A 21,621-nucleotide genomic window follows, 5' to 3' on the forward strand; every position below is an offset into this window, starting at 1 on the left:
CTGCGTCTCTTAGCAGCCTGAGACTCCAGAGGAGGTCCACCGGCCTGAAGGACTGACCCCTGGTCCGGACGCTGAGCAGGCTGAGAGCCTTGCATTAAAAAGGCCTTGTGCATCAACATGACAAATTCCGGGGAAAACGCCACCGGATTCGATGTAGCCTGCAGCGTAAAAGTGTCCTCCTGTCCTGAAATCTGTCTCGCAAAATGAAGGAGATGAAGCAAAACATCTGATCGCCGGTGTGGCTGCTGAAGTGCACCAAAGTAGAACAGCAGCCGCCGTGAGCGTGGGAGAAGCAGGCCTGACTTAAACAACAGTGCAGGAAACTACTAACACATCAGGCGTGATCTGCACGTTCTCTCCCACAGCGTCCGCGCAACCCACTGAACAGAGGCCCGACGGTGTTCGCCATTTCCCACAGCGGGAACACCTCTTAACCGCCTCTGCTGCCATTACACACCTTGCTGAGCAACTTCTAAAATTAAACCCTACAGCACAAAATCCCAGCGACCAAACGGCAGATCTAAGAAGCAACCACAAGCAAAAGCTAAAGAAAGAAAATTCACTCTCACCCGAGTCCACCGTTTGCTAAGGCTGGTAGTTGCAGGCTGGGACTGATAGCAAAGCACCGTCCCACAGCAGCACACTGGAATTCTTTTTTTTTAAAGTCTTGTTTCAGGGAAAGAAGAAAACACAGAAGACCAGTAAGAAACCTCAATCCACTGGAGAAGAGGGTGGAGCAGGGACCTTGGGGGGGGGGGGCAGGTGTGATTACCATAGTTGGCACCACTCAGCCAAGCACCCCAATCTAACTGAAGAGAAAAATTCTCAACAGTAGAAGAAATAGAAAACCAGCTAGAATCCAGGAGATCGTGGAACAGTGACCATCACCTGCTGGGAGATAGAGAATACTGAAGATACAGGGAGAGTACCAACCAATAGGTCCACCTGTTAATCAGTTCTCTATCTCCGCCTGCTGGTAGATGTGTGCTATCCCATTAGTCTCTGGATTCATCTGCTGCTGTTGCTGAGGAAATGAAGCATACAGAAAGAAAAATGCAGGGGCTACGGGGCCTGGAAGCAAACATTTGTGTCCCTGTACTGCTGCTCTTAGTACTTGGTAAAGAAAGGAGAAAATAAACCAGGACCTCAATTTCGCATTGTAGCACTTTTTCCCTTTTCTAATTTAAGGTAGGGCTGACACTACCATTGCGTAAAAGAAAAAGAAGAAGAAGAAGGGAAAAAAAACCCAAACACACATAGCCCCATTTTTCAGTCCCTGGTGACTTGTGTGAATGAAGCCCCCTTTCCACCCACAATGAGTCTGTACTCCCAGTAGGCCATGGCTCTTTCGTCTAGTTTTTAGTCTCAAATGAAAGTTCAACATCAATCCTAACCTTTTGCAGATTAAGGAATTGCACAAAGTAGTGAAAAATCTAAATTAGTAGTGTTACTGTAACATGTAAGGCATATCCACAAACATAAGTTTATTGCCATCATGTAGGTCTATAAACATGTTGCTTCATTTCACATTAGTAAAGGAAAACATTTCATTTCAGCAAATATATAAGTGAATCCCAATTCTTGAGAAAATAACTGCTAAAGGAAAATAATTTAATCTAATCTAAGTAAAACATGCACTTCTAAATTAATTCAGAGCTAGAAAGTAGCTGCTTATCATTCTGCAAAAGACTACAACTACTCCCCAAGGACAGGCTTTTGTAGCTGGAAATAACTCACCTATTATTACCATGGGCACAGTAAGTGGTGGATCCCCTAGTAGAGCGGTTTCTTCGAGGGGCATCGTTTCCGTTCTCCCAAGTCTGTTGTTAAGAGAGAGCACTAATGAACTCAAACTCTGTCCTTCACTTTCAAAGCCACTACAATTTCCAGCACAAAGAAGAAAATATTAGAATGTTTCTCGCTGGGCTAAATATGAACAGAAGCATTCTTGCTATACTATCATTCATTTATCCCAGTTATACCCATGAATACCCACACAGAGCCCAGGGAGCAACTGATCCAAAACCCAATCCTTCTATATCTTTTTTAAGATATGACAACTAAAACTGAATGCAGTACTCAAGATGAGGTAGCACCATGGAGCAATAGAGAGGCATTATGATATGTATTCTTGGTCTTATTTACCACCCATTTCTTAACAATTCCTAGCATTCTGTTTGCCTTTTCAGCCACTACTTCACACTGGGCAGAAGATTTTAGCATAGTGTCTACAATGACACCCAGATCTTTTTTTGGGTGCTGAATCCTAAGGTGGAACCTAGCATCAGGTAATTATGATTTGGCTTAATTCTTCCCAATGTGCATCACTTTGCATTTGTCCATATTAAATTTCATCTGCCACTTGGATGCCCAGTCTTCTAACTTCTTAAAGTCTTACTGCAATTTTTCAGTTTACATGTGTTTTGACACCTTTGAATAGTTTTCTGTCATTTGCAAATTTAAATTACTTCACCCGTCATTCTAATTTTCAGATCATTTATAAATATGTTAGACAGCACTAGTCCCAGTACAGATCCCTGCGGCATTCTACTATTTACCCTCCTCCACTGAGAAAAATGGCCATTTAATCCTGCCCTCTGTTTTCTGTCCAATAATATCCCACGACTCTAATTTTCTCAGGAATTTCTCATGGGGAACTTTGTCAAAAGCTTTCTGAAAGGTGGACACTACATTAATCGGTTCACCTTTACCAACATTTATTCAAGCCTTCAAATAAATGAAGCAAATTGACAAGGCAAGATTTCCTTAGCTGAACCATGTTGAACTTTATGCTAAACAATATAGAAACCTTACAAAATATTGCCACAAAATTGGATTTTTCATAAGTCAAAATTGAATATGGCCACTCCTTGTTTACTTTCTCTTTAATGATTACCTGTTAAAGCAAAGATCCAATTAAAGGGCTTATTTCCAAAACCCACTAAATCTGTATTAATTGCATTGGACTAAGAGGGTTTGGGAAGTAAGCCTTTCAATTTAAACTACTAACTTTTTCTGTTAGAAATTCTGATGTGCATGGATCACCTGGTATAAGCCAAATGAACAATTATGCTTGGTCACCATCTGCTATCAAAACATTCAAATTGCAGATCTATGAAGTGTTGTATAACTAGTATCAAGCCAGTCTAGTAGAAGCATGGAATTCTCATTTGAACCACGATGTCAAATTATTCATTTACATCATCATTGAATAAAGTTTAAACACATATTTCAGATATATTTTCTTATGGAATGAGCTCTTCCTCAATAGAATTTATACAAAATACCGTTTTTTTCGGTCTATAAGATGCACCTGACCATAAGACGCACCTACCTGTAGAGGAGGAAAAGCCAAGAAAAAAAATTTTCTGAATTAAATGGTGTGCCCTGTACCCTTTCCCCCTCTGGTGGTAGGCCGGGACAGGGTACAGGGTATGTCCAGTAGTGGGTACATCTAATGGTAGGCACGTATAGTGGCAGCCAGCCAGCCTCCAGCCTCGGTGCCTTTTTTAATCCCCCTGCACCTTTTTAAAATGCCCTCATCACACCTTTTAAAATGCACCCCTGCCCGTTGTACCTTTTAAAATGCGCCTTATAGCCTGGTGGTCCAGCAGTGTATCAGCCAGCAGGAATGTGCTTCCCGCGCTTCTGCTTGGGCCTGCACAGCTTCTGAATGGCAGTCAGTTCTCACGAGTTCCACGAGAACTGACGGCAGCCATTCAGAAGTTGCGCAGGCCCAAGTAGGAGTGCAGAAAGCACGCGCCTGCCGGCCGATACACCGCTGGACCACCAGGCTATAAGTCGCATTTTAAAAAGTACGACGGCTGGGGGGACATTTTAAAAGGTACGACGGGTGGGGGGGGGTCGTAAAAATTGTATTTTTTCTGCATAAGACGCACTAACATTTTCACCCACTTTTGGGTGGAAAAAGTGCTTCTTATGGAGCGAAAAATACAGTACTTCTAAATGTGACATATCCCAACCTGGATGTCTGTATTCAGATTTCCACCCAATGGCTTCATTGGCCAAATACCTCTCTTCGAATTGGTGAAGTTGGATTGGTAAAGTTGGAGCACATTGTAATCATACCCATGTAGCTTAACACAATGGCATAACACATAATGTTACGTAACATAAAATTTTATTTGTATACCACAATACACTGTGAAGTTTGATGCAGTTAACAGGAGTTAAGTAGAAGACTATACATGAGAGGTGAGGATACTAGACACATAGAAACATGATGGCAGATAAAGGCCAAATGGTCCATCTAGTCTGCCCATTCGCAGTAACCATTATCTCTTGCTCTCTCTGAGAGATCCCACGTGCCTATCCCAGGCCCTCTTGAATTCAGACACAGTCTCTGTCTCCACCACCTCTTCCGGGAGACTGTTCCATACATCTACCACCCTTTCTGTAAAAAAAGTATTTCCTCAGATTACTCTGGAGCCTATCACCTCTTCATCATGACAAGGTCAGAGTCAAATACAATAATGGTAAGGTAATACAAAAAAACCTCAAGCATATGAACAGTTTTCGCATGTTGGTAGATATATACATACGGAGACCTAAAAGGAGGAGACTAGAGAAATAAGGGGAGGGGGAAGCGGTAGTAAAAGTTGAATGAGTCTATGCATAGAGCTTTATCCATCGTCTTGAGGAGCATCTGAGACACGCAAAGAGGGATCAGGGTTTAGTGCTCTACTAGGAATTCGTTGATGTATTTGATTTACAGTTTCTGTAACAGGTTTAAGTCAGGGAAGAGGGTGGGGCAAACATTTCCCAGATTAAGTGTGCTGTGTGATTCTGAGCACAGATTGCATAGGGGTAGGTCTCAGATGCGTTTGGGGGGGGGAGGTTTGAGCTTATTGCAGAGAGACTGGATCTTCAAACAGAAGTAATCAGTGAGTTTGTTGACTGGAGTAGGTTCTTCCTGGGAAGTTAGGACTAGTTTGGTGGTGTTGAGTCAGTTTAGACACTATTCTGAAGAGATCCTTGGTGTTGGTGGAGTAGTCACCCACCAGCTGGAAGTAGTAGGCTTTGTGCTTTTCTTTGAGCATTTGTTTACCTTGTTGACCTGGGTTTGATCTTTGCACCATGTCCTCTCCAGACAGTGGACTATGAGTTTTAGGTCACAGCGCTCTTCAAACCATTTGTCAGACTCGCGGATCCGTCTTTTTCATAGGGTTTTAGGGGCGAGTGTCATAGACTTCGGTGCTGATTTTGTCCCAGGTGGCATTTAAGTCTAGCGGATCTAAGAACTATTTAAAGTCTTTGAATTTGGACCAGAAGGAGGGTGCTTCAATATGACTTCTGGTAGTATAAGTTTTTATTAGCTTGAGAACGTGTTGTTTGGATTCCTGCCAAAGTAGGTTACCCCAAAACATGAAGTGGTCTGACCAAAGTGAGGGAGATCAATCCCTGTCTTGCAGAGCTATACTGAGTTGACTTCCATGGTGGAATAACATCTAAATGGTTCCTTTCTGGCGAGTGGGTGAAGGTGAGGGGATGGAGTACCCGAGACTGTAAAAAATTGAAGAGATCCTTGACAGTCTGTGTGTGGGTGAGTTCTAGGTGTAGATTAATGCCTCCTAGTAGGAGACAGTAGGGGGAGAAGTCTAAGAAGTCTTCTGGGCGGGGAGAACATAAAAGAGGATGCATGTGAGGGGGTCTTTCAAATGTGTTGTTGTCGATTTGGATGATAGAATTTCTAGGTCATCTGTTTGTCTGGAGTTGAGGATTGTGAATTTTTTATTTTTATTTTAAAAAGAGTCCTTGATCATAATGGCCAGCCCTCCTCCTTTTTTGGAGTTTCCTGTATAAGGAGACCGTTCTGTATTCTGGGGAGCAAAATTTTCTGATTAGAATCATCTGGGGATGGAAGCCAAGTTTCTATCAGGAACAAGATGTCCAGTTGTTCAGATGTGAGCCATAAGAACATAAGAATTGCCGCTGCTGGGTCAGACCAGTGGTCCATCGTGCTCAGCAGTCCGCTCATGCGGCGGCCCTTAGGTCAAAGAGTCTAGCCTTACCTGCGTACGTTCCAGTTCAGCAGGAACTTGTCTAACTTTATCTTGAATCCCTGGAGGGTGTTTTCCCCTATAACAGCCTCCGGAAGAGCGTACATGTTTCCCACCACTCTCTGGGTGAAGAAGAACTTCCTTACGTTTGTGCCCTCTCGTTCTCCCTACCTTGCAGAGAATGAGCAACCTGTCTTTATCTACTAAGTCTATTCCCTTCATTATCTTGAATGTTTCGATCATGTCCCCTCTCAGTCTCCTCTTTTCAAGGGATAAGAGGCCCAGTTTTTCTAATCTCTCACTGTACGACAACTCCTCCAGCCCCTTAACCATTTTAGTCGCTCTTCTCTGGACTAGAGAATGACATGGTGACAAAATTCATCATAGTTCCCGTCCCCGCGGATAACCGTGGGAAACCATCTTCATGTCATTCTTTAAGGAGAGAGGGAAGAATCAGAGTATGAATGGCCACAACCACTGACCCACAAGCTTTGCTTTGAAGAATGCTGGTGTAGAAGGACTGAGGTTGAAATAGACACTAGAAAATGACATGGGATTATTTCCTGCGGTTATCCGCAGGGATGGGAATGGTGACAAATTTTGTCACCGTGTCATTCTCTACTCTGGACCCTTTCGAGTAGTAGTATCCTTCTTCATGTATGGTGACCAGTGCTAGATGCAGTATTCCAGGTAAGGGCATACCATGGCCCGGTACAGCGGCATGATAACCTTCTCCGATCTGTTTGTGATCCCCTTCTTAATCATTCCTAGCATTCTGTTTGCCCTTTTTGCTGCCGCCGCACATTGCACAGACGGCTTCATTGACTTGTCTACCAGTACTCCCAAGTCTCTTTCCTGGTGGGTCTCTTCGAATACTGCACCAGATATCCTGTATTCGTGTATAAGATTTGTTACCGACATGCATCACCTTGTACTTATCCACGTTAAACCTCATTTGCCAATGCGGGGCCCATTCCTCAAGCATGTTTATGTCATGTTGCAGGTCTTCGCAATCCTTCTTTGTCTTCACTACTCTAAATAACTTTGTATCGTCCGCAATTTAATCACCTCGCTTGTCGGACCAATTTCCAGGTCGTTTATAAATATGTTGAAGAGCACGTGCCCGAGCACCGAACCCTGCGGCACTCCACTCGTGACACTTTTCAAATACTTAAAGGGTATTAACGTAGAATAAAATATTTTTCAGAGAAAGGAAAATGGTAAAACCAGAGGACATAATTTGAGATTGAGGGATGGTAGACTCAAGAGCAATGTAAGGAAATTCTTCTTTACAGAGAGGATGGTGGATGCCTAGAGTGTGCTCCCGAGAGAGGTGGTGGATAGGAAAATGGTGACGGAGTTCAAAAAAGTGTGGGATGAACACAGAGGATCTAGAATCAGAAAATAATAGTAAATATTGAAAAACTAAGGCTAGTACTGGGCAGATTTGTATGGTCTGTGTCTGTATATGGCCATTTGGTTGATGATGGGCTGGGGAGGACTTCAGTGGCTGAGATAGTGTAGATGGGCTGGAGTGAGCTTTGACAGAGACTTCAGTAGTTGGAACCTAAGCACAGTACCAGGCAGAGCTTTGGATTCTTGCCCAGAAACAGCTAAGAAGACAATAAAAAATAAAAAGAATAAAAAAAATTTAAACTGAATCAGTTTGGGCAGACTGGATGGACCATTTGGGTCTTTTATCAGCCTTCATCTACTATGCTACAAAGAGCCCTTTGGTGAGGGGTCTGCCAGTGGTGCAGGCCAACATTAGGCGGCCCTTAAAAAGGGCCAATTGAAGAGGCCCAAAGATGGGTGGGAGGGGCTACATGGTCAGCAGCTCCGGTGAGGAGAAAAGGGATATTCAGCTGGTCCCTTCCTCCTCTCCCTGCTAGGTCTTGGGAGTGATGGTGCCTGAATCAGAGGGGCCGATTGAAGAGGCCCAAAAGTGGGTGGGAGGGGCCAGGAACGGCTCCAGTGGGGAGAGGAGGGATGTTAAGCTGGTCCCTTCTCCTCTCCCAGCTGGAGCTTGGGAGCGATGGTACCTGGATCGGAGGGGCCGATTGAAGATCTTTCTTCATTTTTAGCTGGGATGTTTTAACCCTTTATTTGGCATTATTGCTCAGACGCAAAATGTGTTTCCTATGGCTCTTATGAGAGATCTGCATCTCCAAATGTCTGTTACTTGGCACTGTTGTTCTCATTCAACATCATATTACATAAAACAGCCGTTTCACCATCTGCCAATTAAAGGGTTAAAATTGCCTCTTCCATGCCCCCAGAACCAAGACAGGGCTTATAATGAGCTGGGCAGCCTACCAGTATTTGCATAGCTTCAGGAGAATCGAGAGCTGTATGGTTTATTGAGTTTGATAAAATGCTCTTTGAATACAATCGTCAGAGCAGTTTACAATAAAAACAAACAAACAAACATTTTGATATTCCGCCGCTAAAATGCGTGCAGGCTAATCCGTCGAAAACCAGTTTAGCGAGCTCGTTTAAAGCTTTGAGAATCTGGGCCCTAGTCCTTGCTGCAGTGTAGTTTCACAAAGGCTTATCTGTCTTTAGAGAACTTTCTAGCAGTCTCCGATACTGGCATGCAAATGGGCTCTTCAATATTGTAATGGGCAATTCTTCAAAATTGCCGAGCCACTCTTCAAGAGTGGCATCGGCTTTTGGCGACAAAGATCAGCGGCTGGTCTGTGGGTACCTGTTCAGTGACAGCACTGTTAAAAAGTGCATATTGTGGCATGTGTTTAGACTGCATTATAGCCCCCTTTGGCAGCAGGAGGGATGTCTCTCCCGCCACCAACCGACACACACCACTGTCTCTCTCACTGCCAACCAGCACCCCCTCGGCAGCGTGAGAGAAACACCACGCTGCCAAGAAACATCCCCCCTCAACACCCCTCAGTGGCAGAAGAGATTCCCACGCTCTCCCACTACCACGCAACACCACGCCCCCTCACCCTGCAGTAGGAGATGACCAATCTCTCCCGCTACCATGACACCCCAACCTGCCTCAGCAGTGGGAAAGATGCCCACACTCTCCCGCCACCGCCAATTCCCCCCCCCCCCCCCCCGACACCTGCCCTCTCCCCCTTACCTTGGTTAAATGGCTGGCCCGCCTCTTAAAAATGGTGGGCCTTTCTCTCCCCGGTGCATTTATTCTGCTCATGTGCCCTTCGCTATCAACAGTGATGGGCAAATTCAAACTTAGCAAATTTTTGTTACTCTCCACCAACTCCATTTGTATGAGCATTTTTTGGAGAATAACCCTAATTACCAAGGTGAAGAAAGGCCACAACTGCTGCCAGTATGTCTGAAGCCCTGTAAAATGTAACCTCAGGTATACCATTCATCACAAGACTTGGCAATGGGAAACCTAGGCGTTTCTCTTGTTTGCAGTTCCGAGGGCCCTACAACGGCCATGTGCCAAGCCTTCTCCACTCAGCCATTCCCTTTTTGGCCGGCGCTGGAGCCTGCTACTTCTGACATCCTACTGCTGCACTTGCTTCCTGAAAATAGCCATTACTGCTGGCAAGCATGAAGCAAATCCAGAGTTCCTCGCTCTTCAAGATCTTTAAGCTTCAGGAGGTAAATAAACACAGTTCTTGCAGGGCTGGTTTTCTGAGAAAAGAAACCAGTCATCCCTCTAAACAGAAAGAATGATAGACAGCAATACTGACCAAGGTAAGAGAAGATAGGAAAGGGGTCAAACAGCAAAGATACATATGGAAGAAAAATGTATTTGAAAAAAGGTAAACATTTTTAGGTATGTAATGATGAATCAAATGCAAATGGGATACTGTGAAACTCAAAGGAGAAGGGGAAGAATGTGTGTGAACCGAAGAGGAAAAAAGTAGACTTGCTTACAAATTTCTATTTGATGTTCACCAAGGACAAGCTCAGAATAGGAGCAATAAATGATTGAAGTTGTTATTAAAATAGAGGACAGTGCAGATAAGTGACTGAATGGATTAGCCACTTGAGTGGGAGGAGATGAAGGGTAGTAGCAAAAGGCTTTTACCCTTAGAAATGGGAAGGTAAGGTTCAATGAGATTGCAGAAAGTCTGACAGGAAAGGTTTGCCTTTTGAAGAAGATGCCAAAATCTGTAACAGGGAAGTAGGGAAGGCATGGACAGCTTAAAAGGTATCTAACGGCTACAGTAGTGAGCTGAGAACCTAGGGAACTGAGTTCAATTTCCACTGCACCTCCTTATGACCCTGGGCAAGTCAAATAACCCTCCATTGCCACAAGTACAGAATTTAGATTGTGAGCCTACAAGGGACAGAAAAAAATACCTGCATATAGTATATATAAACCCCTTTGATAGTACCTATAAAAAGATGGCATATCAAATTTACGACCTTTTTACCCTTTTACCCTTTAATACTTGAGGAATAGTATATCCAAGAGAACAGTATGGTAAAGAGGGGAAGGGGGATTCTTCTATACACAAGAGAGGAGTCTGATTATTTTAAAGGTGGCTAAACAGAAAAGGTAATTGGGAAAAGCCAGTAAAATGCTTAGATACATAAGGAAAGAAATGAGATCTCAGACTCATACAGAAGCCAACTGGCCTACTGCAACTTCAAAAAGGACATACCGTATATACTCAAATATAAACCAATATTTTTGGGCCCAAAAACAGGGGTCTTGGTTTATATTCAAGTCCTCCCCGGATCTGTATCACTCCACCCCCTCCCAGATCCACTGCAGGCCTCACAAGACTACAAAGTCTACGAGGCTGCCACAGGAACTAGCGGCAGCTGTTTTGAACAGCGAGTCTGCTGCCCCGGTTCACCTCTAGACCATCAGGGCATAAAAGGTAAGCTGTGGATGGAGGCGGGAGGGAAGCAGGGTAGAGCAGAGCTGGATGGGACAGGATGCGGGAGGGACTGCTTCTGTCTCAGCTCACCACTAGACCACCAGGACTTAAGGAAGGTCTGTGGGAGGCCTGCAATGGCTGTGGCTATCAAACTAGTGTTGGGGCTGTCAGGATGGGGCTAAGGATGAAGCTGAGGCTGCCATGCTGGGAAGGACCAGGACAGAACACTTCAAGGAAGGCAGATTATGGGGGGGGGGGAGGAGGAGGAGAAAGATCATTAATGTACTTGGCAATAAACCCTCGGTTTATATTCTAATCAACCTTTTTTCCTCTTTTTGGGGGGCAAAAGTTACCTCTGCTTGTTTATGGTAAACTAAATGGAATTGTTCCAGAGGAAAACTACTGTCAACAGACAGATTTAATGCTCGAAACAAGTATAGCCTGGAAAAGAAGAAGGATGGGGAGAAATGGGAGAGACATTAAAATACCCCTAAGGTATAAATACTTAAGAGTCAGGCTTTTTTCAAGGGAAAGAAGATCTAAAATGAAGAATTATAGGATGAAGGAAAGAGTACAGACTCAGGAGTAATCTAAGAAAATGGTGGTAGACATGTGGAAGACATAAGTCCAGTATCAGAATTCAAGAAAAGCATTAAATCACCAAGGACAGAAGGCGGTTTCTAAAGCTAGTGTGTAAGGATAGACTGGATAGGTATCTTTCTGCTGCTGTCATTTTCAGTTTTTATTATTTGAGGTTCACAAACTTTTTCAGTACTGTATTATACCCTATGAACTCCAGAAAAGAAGTTCTCTGGTACAATGCAAGATTAAGGGCTAGATTCAGAAAGCAAACCGATCGTGTACTGATCGGTTTGCGACCCCTTAGCGACCAAATTCCCCTACGGCCCGATTCACTTACCTCTCTGCTGACCATCCTCCGATCTGCGCATGCAAATGAGGGGAGGGACATTCAAAAGTAGGAAAGGTAGCGATTCACAAACCAAAATTCTTGATCCGACTGGGCTGGCCAATCAATTCCTAAAGCGACTGCTGGGGACCAGTCTCACACCTTTCTACTGTCTACCGACGCTCCTGCTCCATTGTCGCCCTGCACTCTGCCCTGCTCGCTGCTGACCCAATCTCACTGCCTGTTTCAGGGGCTTCAGAAGCCCTATGGCTTTAAACCTGTGGGCTCACACTGCAGGAAGGAGGAAAGAGGCTGCCGCCACCGAAGACAGGAGCAGGAGTCGGGCCCCCCCAAAAAAAAACCCTGTAAAAAAAAAAAAAAAAAAAAAAAGACACAAAACGCATGCGCAGACCATCTGCAGGGAAAGCAGATGGTCTGCGCATGAGCAGGGATCTCACACCAGCGATCCGAGCAGGCAGATGGCTGATCGCCCCCATCTGCATATTTGTCTTTTGTGAATTCGTCGGACCTGCCCAGATCGGGCCTGATCGGGCAGGTTAGTGAATCTGGCCCTATGTATAGTACAGTGATAAATTTGAGATTGAGATCATACCCAACACACCCTAGCTTAAGGGTTAAGTTTATTTGCACACATTAGGACAGAAGTAACCACATCTGGAGACATGATTCCAAGCAATGTTTTGATAACTTTTGAATAGTCAACAGGGATGACTGAATGTGAGGGTGGAAAGAATGGTGTTACTAGACAAATAAAAAGGGAGGTGACAACATCCTGGAGTGGCTCGTGATAATCTGCTGCCTGAAGCAAGGAATGATAGGGTCCAGCAACAGAGGGGCATGGATGAATCGGTGATGAAGGTGTCTTCCTGGGACAGATATAGGGTATATGTGGCAATGTAGGGAACTATGATGCATGGGTCAAGAAACAGGAGGTATATGTTTGGAAAGTGTGCAGGAACCGTGTATATTTGGAGCTGCAGTGGGGATGTGTGTTGGTGTGGCCTAGGATAGGAACACAAATGGGGAAGAATTGTCTGCAGTTGATGTACACGGGTGCAGAGGAACTCCTCTCCCTCACTGCTTCCACATACAGGCTGGGGTCGTGAAAGGAGTCAACAGCCACCATACTTCCAGAACGTTTCTGCACCATTTTTCAATCTTGTTTTTTTAAATCAGCCATCTGGCCCAGAAGCAGGAAAAAGGTTTACTTAACACCATCTCCTCCCAAGATGCCAGAGTCCTCAATTTTTAAAGATCATGTCATCAAAGGGATATACATAGCATGAACTATTCTCACTGCCGCCATGGAGAAGTTCATGAAAAAAGAAACAAGATGCAGCACTATTAAAGACCTTGGCGAAGCTATCAGTGAAACTGGTTTTCCGTCGGCACAAAGGTGTCTGCTAGTTTACCATTTTGGAAAAATACAGCCAGCCATATCAAAGTATAAATTTTCAAATGTTTCAGAGGAGGTTTTTTGCCAATGAAAGAAAATAGTCCTGCAACAGTGTATGATTTAGGGCTCCTTTTATTAATAATAATAATAATAACAGACGATTCCAAGATGGCCACGGTACAGAAGTGCTGAGAGGATCACATCTGAACCACTCCACTCAAAGCCTTTTTCCTGACAACTATTGCGGCTCGTGTAGCCTACCTCCAGCGATGCCGAAGAGGAGAGGCAGGAGCGCCGTTAGTGCCTCACGATGCCCCGACCTTTGGCACCATTGAGCAGTGCCTGCGGAGGATGCAGATAACTTCAGTTGTAACGCCGGGAACTAGCCCACTGAGAGCGCCTGGTCACGACAAAACCAGAGTCGCGTCTCCTGGGCCAGACACCACGCTCAGTCCTGACGTGCGAGCCCCACCCCCGCAGCCCCGTGTTACCAGCTCTCCAGGGGAGGAGGAAACCCCAGAGATGGGGGAGGAACTCTCCCTAGAGGCAAGTTTACCGGAGAGTTTGGAGACAGAGCCCCTGGTTCAGGGTGTCTCTGTGGGAGAAACCGGGGGAGCGCCAGCTACCGGAGGTGACGATATCCTACCGGAACAAAGCCAAGAAACAGTATCTACAGATGGTGAGCATTTCTATACTCAGCAAAAGTTCTTAATTCCTGATAAACCAGCACAAGTGACTCTTGAGTCCCTATGGGATTTAATTACAAATTTTACAAAGACTATAAGCCCCAACTTCCAATATGTTGAAGCAAAATTGATTCAACATATTAAAGAGCTCCAGGTATTAAAAGAGGATCTGTCAGTTTCAAAATCTACAGTTCAAAAGCTTGACCAAGACTTATTATTAACTAAACAAGTACAACAATCCCTTGTTAAGGATCAAGTGAATCTTAGGAAGAAGTTAGAGATACTTGAGAACAACGCAAGAAATAATAATCTAAGATTAATTAATTTTACAAGATTAACAATAGTGACTCCTAGGGAGATGCTTAGGAGATATCTAGTGGAAATCTTACAAATTCCAGAGGAAACATTACCACCTTTTTCCCAAGTTTACTATTTGCCTAATAAAGGAAGGAATCAGCAACAGATTAAAATGACCAATTAAGCTTCATTAAATTTATCAGAAATTTTGGAAACATCAGATAGAGATATAGCAATACCATCTACAATGATAATAACAGTAGCTCTCTCAATTGATAAAATGTGGTTATTGAGGCTTTTCTTTAAAAATAAACTGAAAGAATTTCTTGGATGTAAAATTCAAATGTTTCCTGATCTTTCAAGGGAAACTCAAAAGCAACATAGAGAATTTCTTTTCTTGAGACCAGGAGTCACTTCACTGGGGGCAACATTTTGTTTAAGACATCCTCGCAAGTGTATAATTTGCCAACGGTCAGTCAAATATGTTTTCTTTGAACCTCAACAATTAAGTGCTTTTTTGGCAATGTCCCGCTTGGATGAAGGAAAATCAAGTGCTCAATAATTTTAGAAGAAGCTCCTTCCCCAGCGCTATCTGTATCAGATCTTGCTAAATTGTTGAACAATTTTCTTTATTTTTCATCTATATGTAATCTTTGAATCCTAGATTGAGGACATGAGAGAATTAGTCAAAGTTTTCTTTAAATTTTTCTTTGTAAATTGTATTGAGATATGATTTACTCTTTATGGAATTGTATTCAAACTAATTCACTTTCTGTACAAGTGTTTTTCTCTTGGTATGTTATAATGAAAACTTATAAATAAATAATAAAAATAATAATAATAATAATAACTTTATTTTTGTATACCGCAGTACCACAACAGTTCAGAGCGGTTTACAGAGGAAGAGACTACACAGACAGCGATGTTACATACAAGACATTCAGATTTGCTTAGCAAGTTGGGATTAATCAGGTATATCCAGAGGCATATCAGGGATACAAGGCAGGGAGGGAGTCAGAGAAATTTATCAAAAAGATAGGTTTTAATTGATTTCCTGAAAGTTTTGTAGGAGGGTGAATTTGAAATGAGGGTGGTTAGATATTTATTCCATTTGCCTGCTTGGAATGACAGAGATCTATCAAGGAATCTCTTGTAGATGTAGCCCTTTAAGGACGGGAAGGCAAACAGGTAGGCATTACGTGTGCGGGAGGGGCCTGAAAATTCAAAATGATCGGACAGGTAGATAGGGGAAGAGCCTGTTAAGGTTTTGAAACAGAGGCAAGCAAATTTTACTAAGGTGCGCTAACGTTTTTAGCGCGTGCTGCATTGCCACGCGCTAACCCCATTCTACGCGCCAAGAACTAATGCCAGCTCAATGCTGGCGTTAGCATCTAACATGCACGGCAATGCAGTACGCACTAAAACTACTAGCGCAGCTTAGTAAAAGGAGCCCTTAGTTGATACAACTTTATGCCCTGGGACGTCTGAGGCTTTTTCCTCCTTATTATTACCGATTGCCCCCCTCCCTTTTACAAAACCATGAAAGAGGTTTTTAGCACTGCTCCGACAATCATAGAGTTCCTATGAGTGTCGGAACAGTGCAGAGAATTCAGCATACTGGCTGGTGCTAAAAACCTCCTACATGGTTTTATAAAAGAGGGAGGGAGGGGGGTTTGATCTTTAGAGCACGCTCTAATGGCAACACTAGTGCTGGCCAAAATCAGCCACTTTCTACTGCAGCTTTGTAAAAGGATTCAAGGACTTAATTCACTCATTATTTTAAAAAGTATATATATATTTCAAAACCACAATCCTAACTTCAGTAAGATTTTCAAAGTAGTGCACAAAAAATTGTGAAATAACTTGAAATGCACACGAGAAGAATAAATTGACTTTCATATACCCCCATGGGAGGTGGGTAGCTGTGGGGGATGATTAAGTAGTAGGGTATATCAATTTTGGGGATGTCAATTTTAAAAAGCACTAATGGTAATAATGGTAATTTCATGTGGAAAAACTACATCTAGCTTTAAATTTTGGGTAATTTGTTATTTACCTACCTGAAATTTCTAGGAAATTATGCAAAAATACACAAATTACTGAAATATGGTTAAGTGCTCTGATAATAGTTTTTTGTGTTTGCATTGTATATCAATACCTTTTGTGTCTCAATTATCAATTTTAAGCCAATAGAATTTGTGTGTAAATCAGAGGGAGATGCATGCACGCAAAGGGTTCACAGTAAGTGCTGCTTCTTGGACATACCGTCTGTCCTCGTGTACCGTATTTTCACGCATATAATGTGCGCGTTATACGCGTTTTTACCTACCGCGCATACCCCTCGCGCGTTATACGCGTGAGCGCGGTATACAAAAGTTTTTCTACATAGTTCCCACCCCGCCCGACGCCCGATTCACCCCCCCCCCAGCAGGACCGCTCGCACCCCCACCCCGAACGACCGCTCGCACGCGCTCCCACCCGCACGCGCTCCCACCCGCACCCGCATCCACGATCGGAGCAAGAGGGAGCCCAAGCCCTCTTGCCCGGCCGACTCCCCAACTCCCCGACAATATCGGGCCAGGAGGGAGCCCAAACCCTCCTGGCCACGGCGACCCCCTACCCCCACCCCGCACTACATTACGGGCAGGAGGGATCCCAGGCCCTCCTGCCCTCAACGCAAACCCCCCTCCCTCCAACGACCGCCCCCCCCAAGAACCTCCGACCGCCCCCCCAGCCGACCCGCGACCCCCCTGGCCGACCCCCACGACACCCCCACCCCCCTTCCCCGTACCTTTGGTAGTTGGCCGGACAGACGGGAGCCAAACCCGCCTGTCCGGCAGGCAGCCAACGACGGAATGAGGCCGGATTGGCCCAACCGTCCCAAAGCTCCGCCTACTGGTGGGGCTAAGGCGCGTGGGCCAATCAAAATAGGCCCTGGAGCCTTAGGTCCCACCTGGGGGCGCGGCCTGAGGCACATGGTCGGGTTGGGCCCATGTGCCTCAGGCCGCGCCCCCAGGTGGGACCTAAGGCTCCAGGGCCTATTCTGATTGGCCCACGCGCCTTAGGCCCCACCAGTAGGCGGAGCTTTGGGACGGATGGGCCAATCCGGCCTCATTCTGTCGTTGGCTGCCTGCCGGACAGGCGGGTTTGGCTCCCGTCTGTCCGGCCAACTACCAAAGGTACGGGGAAGGGGGGTGGGGGTGTCGTGGGGGTCGGCCAGGGGGGTCGCGGGTCGGCTGGGGGGGCGGTCGGAGGTTCTTGGGGGGGGCGGTCGTTGGAGGGAGGGGGGTTTGCGTCGAGGGCAGGAGGGCCTGGGATCCCTCCTGCCCGTAATGTAGTGCGGGGTGGGGGTAGGGGGTCGCCGTGGCCAGGAGGATTTGGGCTCCCTTCTGGCCCGATATTGTCGGGGAGTCGGCGGTCCTTCGGGGTGGGGGTGCGAGTGGTCCTGCCGGGGGGGGGGTGGATGTATCGGACGTCGGGGGGGGGGGCATCAGGCTTTCAGGATGGGGACAGACAGACCTTCAAGGGGGGACAGACCTTCAAGGGGGACAGGCAGACCTTCAAGGGGGGACAGGACTTCAAGGGGGACAGGCAGACCGAAGGGAGTGAAAAAGCTATAAAATAAACCCACTAGCGTGTCAATGTGTTGAGAGGAAGAGGTGGTCTGGGAAATTCTGCTGAGAAAACTCCGGGGGAGTCGGGGAGGGCGAAAGGAGAGTCGGGGTGGCCAGAGGAGAGTCGGGGCGGGCGAAAGGACAGTCGGGCTGCATGCGCGTTATACCCGTGAGCGCGGTATACAAAAGTTTTTATACATAAAATTGTGGTTTCTGCGCGCTATACCCGTGTGCGCGTTATACACGGGTGCGCGTTATCTGCGTGAAAATACAGTAATATGGTTTGAAAAAATGTTGGCGAATCACAAACAACAAAACATGGAGTCTATGGGAAACTAGAGGTTAGGTTCCAGCAGTTCGTGTTGCGCCTCAAAATCACAGAAAGTGAATATTGGATCCTGCATGAGGTACCTGTAATTCACTCTCTGGGTGCTTGAGGGCCATATCTGGAATCAAAGCCTGACCGCTTGGTGAAAGTGAATGCAAAAATACTTTTTTTGAAGCGCTGGTTCGCAAATATGAGAACACAGTGGCGCCAATGGAAAATTTGGTTGCAATTGATGCAACTGCAGATAGGCAAATTTGCACATCTTGAACACATGAATAATGAGAATGGACTGTATGTCCAAAGAAAACAAAATACCATCACACACTGGCAACTACAGTATTGTACTTTGCAGACATATTAGCCTCTCCCCCCCACACACACACATAATTTATTGCACAAAATTTTTTGTGAAGTTGATCTTTATGAGCAGGTGTGTGCTATCACTTTTGGTCTTGTTTGGACATGCAGACATGATCCCTTACCTTCCATTTCAAAAGTCACAACAGTTGTTCTGTCATTTTAAGAAAAGGCAAAACTAGTTTTTATATCCTCAAAATAGATATTGTCATGCTCTCATCCAACTTTCCTATGCTGCACTAGACCAGGCAAAACTTTTCTCATGCAGCTATATCTTCCACACAAATTAACACCCTCTCTGCATAGCTCAGCCAGTAATGAGCACATACAACCTGCGCTAAATGCAGTTAGCCTTGTGGTACAACTGACCCAAAGAGTTTCTCCCCCCTATCCCACCCCTATCATTGACTAGGTTACTATGACCTGGCAGACCCTGATATTTATCTGCTGTCCTCTTCTAAGGTCAATATTGACAGAATATATTGCAAACATGCTGCTTTTACTATTTAAAGATTCCCATTTGCTTCTCATTGCCCCACAATCTGTATTAAACAGACAATCTGTATTAAAGCAAAGTTAGCAATGAACAACTTATGTAAAACAGTTTATGGAACTTCTATTTCACAAGAGGTGATCTACAAATATAAAAATGAAATGAAACAAAAAGCAGCTACAGTCTTCCTCTCCTATGACTAGAATATAATTATCCTATAATTTTCCACTATTCATTTTGGTAAAGATCATATACATATATTACTTTAATCCCTGAAAACCTCTAGGACATTTATTTTATGTGATTATAGAGTTTTCTATAATCCATTTCTTAATAGAAGACAAAGGAAGAAAAGCATTTTCCTAATTTCAGAGTGCCACTACATACGAATACACCCAAATGATTGAAAAATATATTTTCTCCTACATAGCAAACAAAAAAACAAACAAAAAAAACCCCAAAACATAAAATTACAGGAACATATAGATAACCTATCTGTACTGGTACGATTTCAGGGTCTGGAAATTCTTTGAAAGAACACAATTCCAGCTTATAGTGCAATCCCTAATCCTAGGACTGCTAGACTACTGCAACATCCTTTACCTCCCCTGCCCTGCTACTATGACCAAGCAACTACAAACAATCCAAAATACAGCTCTTGAGACTCATCTACTCCTTGAGGAAACATGATCATATCACAGAAACTTACATCAACTCACACTGGCTACCAATCCAAGAAAGAATACTACTGTATTTAAAAATTCTACTACATGTTAAAACCCTAAACGGAGACAGCCCATCCTACCTAAACAACCACCTCATCCAAGCAACCTCAACCAGACATAGAAAAACGCACTCCCCATTCACACCTCCCCCAATCAAAGAAGTAAAACAGACAAAACTATACCATGGCCTCCTAGCCACTCAAGCTGCAAAACTAGATAACCAGATCTCCAACCTACTGATAACCACCCCAGACTACAAAATATTCAGAAAAGAAATAAAAACAATACTCTTCAAGAAATTCCTGAAACAGTCCTAACTTCACTTACTCCGTCATTCCTCCCTCCCTCCTTCCTTCCAACACACTGAAACTACCTGACCGTCTCTGTAAAACCTGAGAAATGACAAATGATCTTCATTTGTTACCCCCCCCCCCATTCATAAATATCTACTCTTCACCACTTTTTACCACTCAAGAACTGACAAATGACTTACCTACTCTTTACTACACTAGAAATGGCAATTGTTCTTCCATTGTAACCCCCATTCATAAATCTTTTGTAATCCGCCTTGAACCGCAAGGTAATGGCGGAATAGAAATCTCTAATGTAATGTGATATAAATAGGTCAAGTTTAAAAAAAAAAAAAAAAAAACCAACAAAGGCAAAACATGCGCGTGCGACGGCCTGCGCAATTTTACTGTTCGCCGCCGGGGCTGAAATTATAGCGGAAGCATGGTCCTCCGGACGTCAGACACACACACAGCCCATGACACCTGCTGCAGATGTGCGGCACCCGGAACGTCACCTCCTTTGAGCTGTGCGCGCGCCACCCCGGCTCGCAGCTGCACGAGAAGGGGGGCGGGAACCGAGAGATGGAGAACGGCTGCAGCGGCCAGGGACACGGTTACATCAGCAGAACATCCGAAGTCACCGCTCCGCTGCCAGTCCACTTCCCTCGCCTCACTGCGAGGCTAGTGCGCGGGGAACGGACACCCCGAAGATGACACAAAACGCCGCAGCTCCGTATCCGTGTAACGTTGCCTTTCATTCATTCATACAAATACAGTACTCACCGGTTCGGCTCCGAACAGCGAACGGGACACACTCCCTCGCTCGCTTCACACGTGTCTGCACCCACAACCGCTGTCGCCGGGGTAACCAATATCGTCCGTTTGCAGCAGCCTACGGCAAGCGGAGGGAATCCGAGAGGCATCTAAAGCCGAGGCCGGTGAGGGGGCGGAACTGGGAACCGCAATGAAGCGGTGAAACAGAAAGGGAAAGGGGAGGGGGTAGGAGACAGTAGGCGGGGCAGGGGAGAGGCATGGGAGAGAGAAGGGGAGGGGAAAGGGAAGGGGCGGGGCGGGAGCCGCGTGAGGAAGAGGGGGCGGGGCGGGAGCTGGGTGGAAAATGACGCGTGGGCAATCCCTGGCACAGGAAGGGACACTGCTTATGTTTGGCTTGGAGCCAGTCATTGTACTGTTGTAAAAGACCTTACAGGACCCGGGAGAGCGCAAAAGCCGCCACTCCAGGCTCCAATTACGCAGGTTGTTAATTTTACTACTGAGATGGCTGACATCCTCTGTTGATTACTGAATGCTAAGTCCAGGTAAATAAAAAGACAAAAGAAATATAGGTTACTACTAGTGGCATAGTGAAGGTGAGTGGCGCCCTCCTTTGCCCCCCTCTACTCCTTCCCGATCTTCCTACTGCATATGTGCCCCCGTACCCCGGCGTGGGCAGCATCACAAACTTGCTGCCCGTTTTCAGTGTCTGCTCTCCCTCTGATGTCACTTTCTAGACGCGGGACCCGGAAGTGATGTCAGAGGGAGAACTGACACCAATATGGGCAGCAAGTTTGTGATGCTTCTCATGCCGGGAAAATTAAAGAGGTACAGGGGAAGGGACAGGGTGCAAGTGTAGGGCATGGGGGGGGGGGGTCGGGAAGGAG

At 45.2% G+C, this 21,621-nt stretch overlaps 1 protein-coding gene across 4 annotated transcripts in view; it reads right to left on the bottom strand.

Annotated features, from left to right (window-relative positions):
- The window catches only part of OSGIN2 (oxidative stress induced growth inhibitor family member 2), an 81,888-nt gene extending 60,897 nt beyond the window's left edge, over positions 1-20,991 (bottom strand). The window contains exons 1-2 of one of the 4 annotated variants that reach the window (XM_033933459.1): positions 20,747-20,991; positions 1,738-1,820 (exon numbers count right to left, since the gene is read on the bottom strand). In XM_033933459.1, the coding sequence (XP_033789350.1) occupies positions 1,738-1,820; positions 20,747-20,886 (223 nt within the window). In that variant the 5' untranslated portion in view covers positions 20,887-20,991. Of the gene's footprint in view, positions 1-1,737; positions 1,878-20,166; positions 20,249-20,371; positions 20,491-20,746 lie in introns of those variants that run through there. The other 3 variants (XM_033933458.1, XM_033933461.1, XM_033933460.1) reach the window with 3 other exon arrangements.
- Positions 20,992-21,621: the final 630 nt, after the last annotated feature.

This window comes from Geotrypetes seraphini, chromosome 2 (genome assembly GCF_902459505.1).
Source record: "Geotrypetes seraphini chromosome 2, aGeoSer1.1, whole genome shotgun sequence".
Lineage (NCBI taxonomy): Eukaryota > Metazoa > Chordata > Amphibia > Gymnophiona > Dermophiidae > Geotrypetes > Geotrypetes seraphini.